Raw genomic sequence first — 12,986 nt, 5'->3', positions numbered from 1 at the left:
AGTCCCTCCCGGATGACTGAACTTCTCACCTTATCCCTAAGGGAGACACCAGCCACCCTGCGGAGAAAACCCATCTCGGCCGCTTGCATCCGCGATCTCGTTCTTTCGGTCATGACCCATCCTTCATGACCATAGGTGAGGGTAGGAACGAAAATGGCCCGGTAGACAGAGAGCTTTGCCTTCTGGCTCAGCTCCCTTTTCGTCACAACGGTGCGGTAAAGCGACTGCAGTACCGCTCCCGCTGCTCCGATTCTCCGGCCCATCTCATGCTCCATTGTTCCCTCACTCGAGAACAAGACCCCGAGATACTTGAACTCCTTCACTTGGGGTAAGGACTCATTCCCTACTTGGAGTGGACAGTCCATCGGTTTCCTACTGAGAACCATGGCCTCAGATTTGGAGGTGCTGATCCTCATCGCAGCCGCTTCACACTCGGTTGCGAACCGATCCAGTGAGTGCTGAAGGTCGCAGACCGATGAAGCCATCAGAACCACATCATCTGCAAAAAGCAGTGGTGCAATCCTTAGTCCACCGAACTGCAGACCCCCTCCCCCACGACTACGCCTCGAAATCCGATCCATGTATATTACAAACAGGATTGGTGACAAAGCGCAGCCCTGGCGGAGGCCAACCCTCACCGGAAATGGGTCCGATTTACTGCCGAGGACCCGGACACAGCTCTCGCTTTGGGAGTACAGAGATTGGATGGCCCTGAGTAGAGACCCCCTCACCCCATACTCCTGCAGCACCTCCCACAGTAACTCCCTGGGAACTCGGTCATACGCCTTCTCCAAGTCTACAAAACACATGTAGACCGGATAAGCGTACTCCCAGGCCCCCTCCAGGATCCTTGCGAGAGTAAAAAGCTGATCCGTCGTTCGACGACCAGGACGGAATCCGCATTGTTCCTCCTCAATCTGAGGTTCGACAATCGGCCTTTAAGGATACAAATGGGATTTATGTTTTAACTATTTTTGCACTTCCGTCAAATATTTTGGATGCAAAAAAGGCCAAGATCCAACAGCTGCTCTGCCCGGCTGAGCTGTAGCTTTGGTTATTGCTCCGACTACAGTTTAATTTAATTTATTGTTGCCATGGCTTCAGCAGCTGTAAAGTGACTTTACTGCTCATGTGAATTATGCTTTCTCTAAGATTAAGCACACATGTTACTTAAACCTGCTTTGTTTACATCAGATATGACAGATGCGTTACCGAGGGTGTTGAGGAATGTAGCAGCTTCAACACCTAATACAATTCACTGCTTAACAAACACTTATTACACATGTATCCCAATACTAACCGAAGCACAGCCATGGCTACATCCACAATCCAAAGCAATGTCATCTCATTGTGAGAGACGTGTGTCAACTACCTCTGCTACCGATCCATCCTCTGCAATGATACACACTTGTTCGCTGAGACACACATGGGGTGCTCACACAGCCAGCGGTGGTCTACTACCTTAATATTGCCTTTCTTCTAGAGGGAATGAAAAAAACAGTATTGCAACACAAAAAAGGAGGAAAAACAAATCCTCCGTGACATTTCAGTGGTTCTGTAAGTTATTGAAGGTCTTTCGGTGAAGGCGGGACAATAATTTATAATACTTGGGATTTCATTTCAACAAGCAGGTTTCTTGCTGAAGCGCTACAGCCATTTTATATATATATATATATATATATATATATAGAAAACTTTTTTTTCCGTAAAGTTATGCATCGTTCCCCTAATTAAACTATTTTCTCAATCTGAGCCTCTGATCCCTGCTTTCTATTTGATCCTCATCTCTAAAATGGTTCATGTGGAGAGGGCACCCTGTAGTGCAGTACCACACCCAACCACAGAGTGTCAGTGTAATCTCATTGGATGGCAGACTATGGAGACAAATGCTTACAGATTGCAGCCTTACATGTAGTGTACTATCAGCTTTAGAATGAACAGTACCATTCAGAGAGAAGTGTTTACTGGCATTTATTATTCACTCTTTAGCAGAACTGTACAATTTGTACCCAAAGTGGAACATACAGCCCTTGAAAAAGTAAGAGCAACAAAGCAGCAAAATTAAAAGACTCCAGGAGACTAGTTTTGCATGGGGACATTTTACCTCTTTGTACACATTACTGCTGCAGTTCAACATTTTAAAATTCCCTGTACAGCATACACAGTTTCCAATTCATCTGTTAATTAATGTTCCTGCATAGGATTTTATACATTGTAATTTTTCTACATTTGGTTACTTTGTGCATTAAACGTAAGTAAGCTGCCCCAGCCTACACGTCACTAGATGCCCCTTGTATGCTACACATTACGTTCTTATGGCTAAGTAACTCAAATTAAAGCCTAAGATTTGTGAAGAAGAAAACATTTAGCCAAATCAATAGTGAAATCTTTGTAGTTCTACATAACTATGACCGCCCTCTCCTCACAGTTAATTAACTTCTAGCAGCTGAATCACTTGCACCCTGGCAGGACCTTGTTATTTCATCTAAACGGCGGGCTGCCAAGTCTCCCTTCGGCCCTTTAAGGCTTCATCCATCTGCGACATCTGAACAGTGTCCAATCACATTTTCTTCAAGGTACGTCCTCCATTTCAGTGCTTTAATCGGACCCTCAGAAGATCCTTTTACCCATGTCCTTCTAAAAACATCCCCTCACTGTCCCTCTATCGATCAAGCCCTGGTAAACAAGAAGAAGCCTGGCACAGGTCAGAGGAGGCCCGGTGAGATGTATCCACCAGAGTCCTGCTCCACCTGCTGCCGGCCGGTTCCTCTCCCACAGGCCAGAGCCTCGTGGGAGCATCTTGGTCAGTCATCCTTTCTGTCAGAGTAAGAGGCAGTCAGTAAGAGATGATACTGGAGGAGGCTGGTCCTGAGCCAGCAGCATTCATCTGCAGATTTCCAGAGGAGCTTGTCCTCCGCATGTGAGGGAGCAGGTACGGGTCGCTCCCCATCTGGTGAACGTCCACCCGGTCCTCCTTCCTGTACGCCAGGCACCGCCTTATGAAGGCCTGGGGGGGGGGGAAATACAACGGAAATGTATGTGTCAATCAGGTGTTTCATGATGTTCTTTCTTTGATAATAAAATACTTATTAAAAACACCCTTTTGTATGCAAGTTCACCTACCTTAGCTTCATTGCTGGACACAGGCTTGACAGGGAACTGAATGTCTGTAGCTTTCAGTATGGTGTTCTCCTGCAGGATGTCTTGCTGTGACTGATTATGGCCGAAAGGCTGAAAAAGGAGGAGCAATGCTTAACTATCATGAAAGAAATAACAAACATTCAAGGGAAGAATCTGTGGGGCCCTCCTTACCTTCCTCCCATACAGACACTGGAAAAAGATAACGCCTACAGACCACACGTCCACCTTATTGGAGATCTTTGGAGGTTCTTTGCCAACCACAAAACACTCGGGAGGCAGGTACCTAGGCAGAATGAAAACAAGTTGTTTAACAGAAAGTCACTTTGCACATTTCATTTAAAAGATATGATTAACAAATGAGAAAGATCTACCCCACGGGACTGCTAACAAGTTAATAATAAACAACTCTTACTTATAACATCACTGGTATTACAGAGAAAACAGGCAGGAGCAATCGGCCCTTTTTTGTGCCCTTGTGCCAGTTAGAAAGAATTCAAATAGAAATCCTTTTGTGAATGTTCCAATGTATGTAGATGCAGGACGTTTCCTCTCACCAATAGGTCCCGGCACCCTGAGATGTCAGGTCCATCCCATCCACGCCATAGTTGTCATCATCCATGATTTTTGACAGACCAAAGTCAGTGATCTTGATTTCCCCGCAGGCTGTGCCGTCCACCAACAAGATATTGCCTTGATATCAAAGTAAAACAAGTCGGTACCACAAAATAAATGGTTAACTATCAAAAAGGTATGACTGCTTTAAATCAGTGTGAAAATAAAGTGTCAGTTATCTAGTGGGTTGAAGCAGCGTTACTGATAAACATTTTGTATTTAATGTGAGGGGAGTCATCAGTCGTCCAGGCAGCGTGTTTACCTGGCTTGAGGTCATAATGGATGATGGGAGGTTTGATTTCATTCAGGTATCTTAGTGCATTCACAATCTGCATGACTATAGACCGTGCCTCCTTCTCAGACATTAGCTTATGCTGTTTCAAGTAGAAGTCCAAGTCGTTGCCTTCGCAGTACTCCATGACAGTGCAAAACCTAGTGAATAGAGAAAAGACTTACTACGAAGTACTGCCCACATGTAAAAGGAAACAACTGAAAAGTGATGGAAGCATGAGGTCAAGAATGCGGCACTGACGTGTCTGTGTCCAGTGAGAAGTAGTCGTAGAGTTTCACGATGCGGGGGTGGTCCAGCTCCTTGTGTATTCTGTACTCTCGACATGCATGCCTGTGGAGCGGAAGGTAATAATGCTCCTTTAATATCCAAAGCACGAAAAGACAGAATAAAGAACCAGCACTGACTCTGTAATTGGAGCTTGTGGAGAGGAATAACACATTGAAAGTAAAAGATATAAGAACAACTTTTGAAAGTGCGTCACTACATTTCAAACAGTAATCATAGCATACTGAAGCTGAGGTTACACATTTCCACTTGAGCCAACATACTTGTGATAGTTCTCCTTTTTCTCTTCCCTCCAGTTCTTGTTGAGTTGGTGGATTTTCACAGCAGCATACCGTTGCTCAGTCAAGTCAAAAGCCTGCACAATAAATGCACAAAAAAGGTGACTAATATGGCAACATCTGCTAAGAGCATTAAATTAATATTTGACAACACCTATGAATGTCATCAACACTTTGTGAGTTACCTTGTAAACTTCACTAAAGCCCCCTCTTCCCAGAAGGTATAGGAGCAGATATCGTTCATTCAACGTTGGGTGATCTTTAAATCTTTGGGTGGAAAAAAACAACACAAAATCATTGAAATGACAGATATAGTATGCGTCTATCTTTAGTGTGACAATACACGACCAATGTGGAAGACGACAGGAAAGCTTCCTCCTGCGGGTAGTTAGGTAATATCCCCACGGTGGCTGAGGACACTGGCCTTGTGTGTGCATCATGTTCCAAAGTCATTGCAGTGACTGCGAGAGGAATTGATTCAGACTCACTGTGAGCTGTCTTCATTATTTATTCTCTTCAGCTCCCGAATGTGAAGGTTGCGCACTCTCTCCAGACGCTCCAGCTCCGCCTGGATCTCAGCTTCTTCCTATAAATGAGTCAAGCACACCAACACACAAATGCTAAGAAGTGACTTCAGAACTCTGACTGCAAGGAGAGGAGCTAATCAAAACCAACTTCTACTCAGCCGACAGCTCCTGTATGAAATAATAACAGTTGACTTGGTAGAGTCTGTCAGTGGCTTTCTGGGATGCTTATTCATCAGGAAAACAAAGGATACATCAACAAACTACAGGATGGCTCGATCCTTAGTGGGATGCACATCAAAAGGAACCGTGGTTCATCTTGGGAAGCAGGAGAATCAGACTATATTTACAATTACTTTGTATCGACTCCAATAAGGTTTTTACTTCTTAACCCTTTATCCCCATTGTGTTCCGGGTCCTACTGGGTTCTTATGATGTATGGAATGAACAAATACATAAGGTCATGTGCATGTACTGCACAGGAAGACAAATCCCCCCCCGAAAAAAAATAACACATTTATCATCAAGTGCATCAGGATCAGCATTGAACAAACCTTCTTGAGATGTCCAAGTCGCAGTTTGAAGATCTCTTCCTGTTCGTGGTACTCGGCTAGTGTCAGCCTTTCCAAGAAGAGAGAACATCACCATTACTTCATGTCATTAAGGAAACATGGACATGCTAAGGACATTGTGTTATTCATTTACTGTGCATTCAGTCCTGTTAAACCTTCTACAACAGCAGACTATGAATAAGAATTAAACACAACTATAGATTCTTTGAGCAAACATTTCCTAGGATAACGGCTGCTGTAAAACTCCTGATGAACACACGCCTGAACGTACAGCTGAGGTAGGCTGGGTTTTAGAAAGGGGTCGCTTTCTGCTCCGTTCACTGCCTTGGTTTTGCGTTGCTTTGGCTCAGAGTTTGTGGTTGGTGCTTGGGAGTTGCTGGAGGACGGAGGTTTCCTCTTGGCCAGCAGCTTCCTCTGCCTCTCGATGTCCTCTCGCTGTTGGTTTAAACCCTCTTGCTGTCTGCAGATGGAAAGAGAGAATAGTGATTTTTGTCAGATGAGATCAGCACCATTACTGAAGTGATATGAAACCATGATGAAGATGTAAATATGTAAGTTGTAATGTTACTTTGAGGCTATGTATTTTAGTAAATAAACCTGATTCACCATTTGTGGCAGTAGCTTAATATATGTTTGGGTTAGTTGGTTCTATTTATAGAGAAACTACCAAACGCTTAACTATAAAAGTCTTCTCAGAGTAAATATTTTATTACATAAAAACTATAAAAGAAAATGTAAACCTACAAATAGAAAACAAATACATGACCAACAAGACATCATTCCCGTAAAAGCCTCTTACTTCACAAGGTTTTGGAAAGCATAGCCATCAGTCCACTGTTCTGTGAACGACGCTCCATGTCTCACTGTAGTGAAATGGCCTAAACGGAGTCTGTCCTGCATGCTTTTCTCCCGACAGGACTGCTTCTCCTGGGTGCTCTGAAGAACCATTTCAAACATGTTGAATGTGGCTTTGCATATATTGAGTTTATATGAAGAGTTAAGACAAATCATTCCATTTACCTTTTCTATGAGCAATTTCTTGCTCATGGTGATGCATTTATTCAAGCGTTCCTTGTACTTTTCAAGTAATTTTTGTTGTTCGTCGATCTGTCTCCTGAGATCACAGTTTGCCTGAAGAGCAGAACAAACTGAAATCAGCAGCTGCACACATTGTAGCATTCTCCCAATCCATCAAATATTTAAAATCTTAAAAACACTGTTTATGATGTTGATATTTTCTTTTTGCATTAAAATGTACAGCCCAGTCTAGTAAACAGAGAAAGCCCTTTGCCTTACCCGTAGCAAATCGTCTATTCTCCCCTCCTTCTTCTCAAGGTCTAGATTCTTAGTGCTTTCAAGGGCAGCCAACTTCAACACTGTGAGGTCAGTCTGGAGAGACAAAATAACAAAAGTGGATTAAAGTGTTGCCCACATGTGTCACACACATTCAATAGCATAAGGAAAAGGCTGATGGTGTCCAGAACTATCCACAATCACCTGAACACATTTGACTGCTTGTTGCTTTGGATGCGCCATATGGTCCCCAAACGACAGACTAGTAGGAGATGAGCTATTTTGTCTAACCTGCAACAGAAGAGAGAGCAGTTTTATCACAAGGCAACTCCAGCAAAAGAGCAGCAAAGGAGAGTTCAAGTTAAAGCTTCAGAGGAACTCACAGCGATACCCTGAGCGGACTGGGAATGTGAGTTTTGGGGCGAGCGAATCACTGGTGGGAGACCTCTCACAGGACTGGACCCGTTTCCTCCCTGAAACTAAAGGTTAGGAGAGTAAAGGTGACATCACTGCCAAACATTTGATCATCTTAGACCCACTGAAGGTTCCTTTTGTGTCCCAATGCTATTCTTTTTGAGAAAGGAAATTGACTTTGCCCCAGTGCGTTGAAAGACTGATAAAGCCCACATTACTCGCTCAACACTTCCTTCAATGAAAACTCACATCAAAATAATCACTTATTTTGGGTCCTCGCACAATTGATTTTCCTGTGAAGGGAAAAGAGGGAAATCAACGTTATATTTTATATTTGACAGAAATGCTGTAAGCAGGAGCAAATATGTTCCCAGTTCAACACAAAGACACTCACCTTGGCTGCTCTCTGATTGGATCTCAGGTTTCCTTTTTCTGCCTCTGGGTGTGTCTGTCTGTTTCTTCTCCGGGGTCTGAAAGGCAGATTGACATGTTTGTTTTAAAAACTATTATACAAAATGTGATTCGGAGCTTTATACTCTCTGCTGTAACTGTAATACCACAGTGCGTCTACCTGTGTGAACGGTCCAAACAAACCCAAATGTTTATTCCTAATAAAGCTTACAATCAAAAAGGCAGCATAAGAACTATTTTTAACATTCAAATATGACTCACTGATACAAACTTGATGCCGATTATAATCATGATGGAATTTAATAATAAAATGTTTTATTTTGACTTATGAAACTGCAATGCCACATTAGTTGTGTCCGGTTTTTAATGGTATAAACCACAAAATAGCAATAATGTTTAATTTCAAGATTTCTTAATATACCTACCGAGTATGCAGGAGAACTGCCTCTTTTCACATCTGACCCCTACAAGGGGAAAGAGACAAGATTTTAAGACAAACAAAAATAAAATGTGCGCAGATAAACAGTTCAGGCAAGAACTATTGCTGCTGCAGATCTCGTGCGACCCTTGGAGCTCATTCAAAACATTGTATGGCATATTTAGCTGAGTTTCTCTGGGTTTTGGAAGAACAAAATACGACAAATTAAGACATCATATGGGACTTTGAAAAAACTGGATTGACTATTTTCTGACATTTATAGACTAAATGATGATATAACATTAATCTAAAATTCAGGCTGAGTAGTACATAATAGAAACAATCGTTAGTTACAGTCCTAAAGCACTCTTTGAATATTTTAAAGTGTGCTACAGTTATTTGTATTTTAGGATGCATACAACAATCCTTTACATACTGGTCTACCTTCCAGCTCTGATGGGAAAATGTAGGCCATTTTGTTCATTAATTTTGCCTCTGCTCTCCCCCATAAGAAGGACTTACATAATGAAATAACTTGTTTAAAATAATGATTTTCTAATATGTCATTAGTTCAATGTACCTCTGACTCCTTGTCGCTTGAGGATCCCATGCTTCCAAAACTGTGATTCGAGTCATTATTGGTCAAACCCTGAGGGAAAAAAATGGGAAAAAAACATTGGAGGATGAGACAAAGCTTTGCCAATTACAACAGTATTCGGGTCAATTATTATGTGCACAATTTGAATATGGACTCACTTTGGTTCCCCCACTTGTGCTACCTGTGCTGCCCCCTGTGCTCCCGCTGACCCCGCCCATAAAGCGGGCCTCCAGCAGCTCCTGTCTCCGGGGATCCAGGCTGTTCAGCTCATCCATGGTGCCTGGGAGGATTAGCAACAATTCACATTGTCTCAGTTATTCAAGCGTCAAATGAATTGAAGCTTTTAATGCAACCACTCAAGAGCAGATGACAAAGCTGTTAAGAAGGGGACTTATTTTGTTACAACCACAAACAGGTGATAAGATTTGAGTCTAGACCAGAATATAGGTGAAGATGTGGAAACATTCCCTCGTCATCATATCCAAGACAGATTCCCCTTTGTAGCACCGGGGAGATAAGCAAGCTCTTAATTACGTTAACTCTCGTTACAATAACAATAAAAAGGTCATCCAAATAATGCATGATACGTCAAACTGCAGAGTAGATATCCAGTATCAGGTGCTTCTGTAGCACAAACACTTTTATGATGAGAATCCACGAGCTGTGTTTTGACTACTCGGCCCTGATGAATACTGCACTCCTGTGGGATTGTTACGTGAGCTCCCTGGGCTTCGGCGTTGCTGCTGCTGACTCAGAGGGGTCTGCCCACTAAACCTGTGCTTTAATGAGACAACCATTTTGAATCTATAAAAAAGGAATCTAATTAAATGGAGGGGAACAGTACACATTGAGAAAGTCTGCTTGATATTAACAAAATAACAAAGCAGCCGGGAACGGGCATATTGGTGGTCAAACAAAGATGAATCAAAAGAGCAATGTGCACCAGAAATAGACAAACATGCTAACACTCGACATCCATTTAAAGCCACGCACCAAATCAACTTTGGCAGCAGCACATGGAGCTAGTGTTCACCTCTGAAAACGTGTAACATACCAGAAGGTGGATGACAAATGCAAAAGGAAAAATACACAACACTGACTGAGAAGACGTAATTATAACACCAATAAGATGAACCCAGTTTGTCATTCATTTAAAAAAATGCTTCATGGAACCAACACAACAGATATTTGAGATGAAGGGAAGTGATAACTCCTATATCAAAACATGGTTGTCTGAATAGCTCATTTATTTACAACATGTGAATTAAAGAAACACAGACCAAACAAACGTACTCCCTAGGTGGTTGTGGAAAGTGATTAGTCAACTTCCTTGTCAAATAAAAAGATGCAAACAAATCAAACCACAAATGTACAAGTTTCAGACCTCTGAACATTTGTCCATAATCTTAGAACAGCACGGAAGCTGAACTTAATCAAGGGCTTCAGTGTTCAAAAGACATTGCATGATACAAATCAAGTCTTAGGAAGAACAGCTAAACAAAAAGCCATTCCTTTTATCTTCCAAAACAAAGACCCTGTCTGCTATTAAGCAAGACCTACACTTCAATGGGAAACATGGAGTTTTGTAACAGGAATAATTCAGCCCACTCACTAAATCAGGGATAGTCAGCTTGCTTTGCCTGGGGGACAATTTAACGTTTTGACAGGGGTCCCCTGTCTGGGGTCCACAGATCCTCCCCTGACAACTGCTTCTCCATAAACAAGCTCTATTGGTCTATTTTGATTCACTCTTTTTATAGTTTTTGTTGTGATTTATGAAATGTTCAGCAGGCCCAGTTATACACAATTTACGGCAAACCGCAGGCTTTAAATTGAGTATCACAGTGCTAAATAACACAACATTGCAACTACTTTTCAGATCAGAAGATGATAAAGCAGGTGTCCCAAAATGGCTCATGCCATTACATCAAAATCACTTCCAGTCAAACAATCAATGTTTTGATACATTTAAGATTAAATGATACCTCAAACTACAGAAGCCGTGATCATATTTTCAGAAGTTAGCCATGCATACTGTTGACAACACCTAATGACCAAGTTGTGTGGGTGTAAGTTAAGTTAGGGGGATAAATATGTTAATAGGATACATCATAGTAACAATTAGGCAAGAGGAACACTGTATGCTTGGTATATTTCCCCATGATGGGTCTGTGGCTTCTCATCAATCCTGCAGTCTATTTGGCTGAATACTTTATAACTAGAGGAAAGAGCAAGACTATTTTTGCTATGAGTTACAACAAAGCTTATTTTGTAGCCCTATAATCACAAAGACACGTTTCCTCACTTAGCAGTAAACTATCCAATTCATAGCACATATTTCATTTTCCTCTTGGACTTCCCTTTGTTCAATGTGAATGCCCCAGTGCATAACTATTATCTATATTCAAGCCCCTGCAGGAACACGTGGTTGAACCCTTACAACCCTTGCTCTGAATGTCATTTTAACTCCGTGCTGCTCAGCAGAGTGACCACCTGTTTATGGCAGACACACACACACACACTTGAAAAGTCTAACAAATCTCTGGCAAAAACTGGGATGAATTGGTTCCCTCACTGGCAATGTAAGCAACAACACAGATGAGCAATAGTCTCCCAATTTCCCATATTTTAAAAGTGCTCTTGATAGCCATCCTTTGATACATGTAAACCAAAGCATTATAAAACAAGGACACATTGAAGCTCCCTTAATGTCCAAAGCTAAGTAAAAGTCCTGCATCATTGCAACATGCGGTAAATAAACACAGAGTGCAAGAAATAAGAACATTATTAGGTCACCAAAAGGACCAAATAAGCATAATGTCTTAATTTCGTGCGTTAGCATGCTGCACAGCCTGTTTCCCATGGGTGCACCCCTCATTATTGTTGGGGCATCTAGCGTTAGAGGTCTTTCCTCCAAGTTACTTTTATTACAAAAAAGGTCAAACAAGCTACCCATCATCAGTATAATCTATATAAAAAGGGTTTCCTTAAAATACCATAATTACACATAATGTTAGATGCATGCTGTCATGTTTAAATTCAATTTAAGAACCGTTGAGATTAACAGCAGTTGCACATGCACAGATATTGAGACCACTATTGATAGGCAAGCATCACAATCTAGGCTACACACAAAGGATTGCTAACAGTGCAATGCATACCTAACTTATCCGGTGATAAAACGTTAACCCCCTCCATGAAATACTTGATTTCTCTTCCAGAATTAACTGAATGATTGTACATCTATATGCAACTTGTCTAGTGTTTGCCCTCAGCATGCTTAAAGAAAGGATGCACCGACTACAGCGGATAACCTTTCTGCTCTCCTAGAGGTTTATCGCCATTATGCACGCATTTTTCTTTAGGTTACTGCACTGGCCTGGGCACAGAAAGACGGTCCTGTGTCTTCGGTGCTACTAGCTAGCCAAAAACAGGCTCAATTGACTTTGGAGCTGACGCTTTGGGGTAACGTTAGCTAGCAAGCTGCTTTCGCCACCAATATTTGCTCGGTTGTTTAAACACAATTCCCTTTCTTTCTGCACAAAATGACCCAAACGAGCAAGTAGTAAAGACATGAACGTCTCAATACGTTTAACAATACCTTCCCGGGCCTTCACCCCTGCCGTGGTATGTTGCTGAAAACACAGTCCGTGTTGGGGACGTGGAGAGCTGGGACCAAAGATGGCGTCCCCTCCAAACTTCCACTACTTTGGACACTCATCAAGCTACTTTTCCTGTGTTGCTACTGGCAGTTAATCTTCCACACACGCTGCGAAATTAACCGACTGACATACCACGGGTCTTTTTACAGGGGCAGGGTGACTGCCAGTGAGTAAAAGTGTATTAAATAATGTTTTTAGGGCACAAACCTCTTCACACCTCAGCAGTGTGTCCTGGCTCCGGGGCCACCTCTCCGTCTTCAAGTGGTTGCCTATGAAACGTCATGCATCGTGTGCAAAATTCTTATCGCGAGGGTGATACATTTTTCCTTAACGTCAATGTCAACATGAAGAATAAAGTCCAAACACAGATTACTTTTTCATTTTATTCACTGTACACAGTAACTATTGTCAGCCCCATTTAGTGTACGGGTTGTGGACTGATGAAAAAAACCTGGAAATGATGATGTTTAAAATGTTAAATAAATA

At 42.0% G+C, this 12,986-nt stretch overlaps 1 protein-coding gene across 1 annotated transcript; it reads right to left on the bottom strand.

Moving 5' to 3' along the window:
• Positions 1–1,955: 1,955 nt before the first annotated feature.
• On the bottom strand, positions 1,956–12,700 carry tlk1a (tousled-like kinase 1a). Its single transcript, XM_034110142.2, is given in 24 exon segments — positions 1,956–3,007; positions 3,124–3,231; positions 3,313–3,424; positions 3,696–3,831; positions 4,016–4,185; positions 4,286–4,375; positions 4,594–4,685; positions 4,794–4,875; positions 5,097–5,194; positions 5,687–5,753; positions 5,976–6,164; positions 6,504–6,640; positions 6,725–6,835; positions 7,001–7,093; positions 7,202–7,288; positions 7,381–7,476; positions 7,661–7,704; positions 7,806–7,881; positions 8,248–8,286; positions 8,821–8,889; positions 8,997–9,118; positions 12,440–12,482; positions 12,484–12,516; positions 12,518–12,700. Coding segments are annotated over 24 exon segments (2,307 nt in total). The 5' UTR covers positions 12,560–12,700; the 3' UTR covers positions 1,956–2,836.
• Between the last annotated feature and the right edge of the window lie 286 nt (positions 12,701–12,986).

This window comes from Pseudochaenichthys georgianus, chromosome 21, assembly GCF_902827115.2.
Source record: "Pseudochaenichthys georgianus chromosome 21, fPseGeo1.2, whole genome shotgun sequence".
Taxonomy (NCBI): domain Eukaryota; kingdom Metazoa; phylum Chordata; class Actinopteri; order Perciformes; family Channichthyidae; genus Pseudochaenichthys; species Pseudochaenichthys georgianus.
This window is presented reverse-complemented; position numbering and strand designations above follow the sequence as displayed.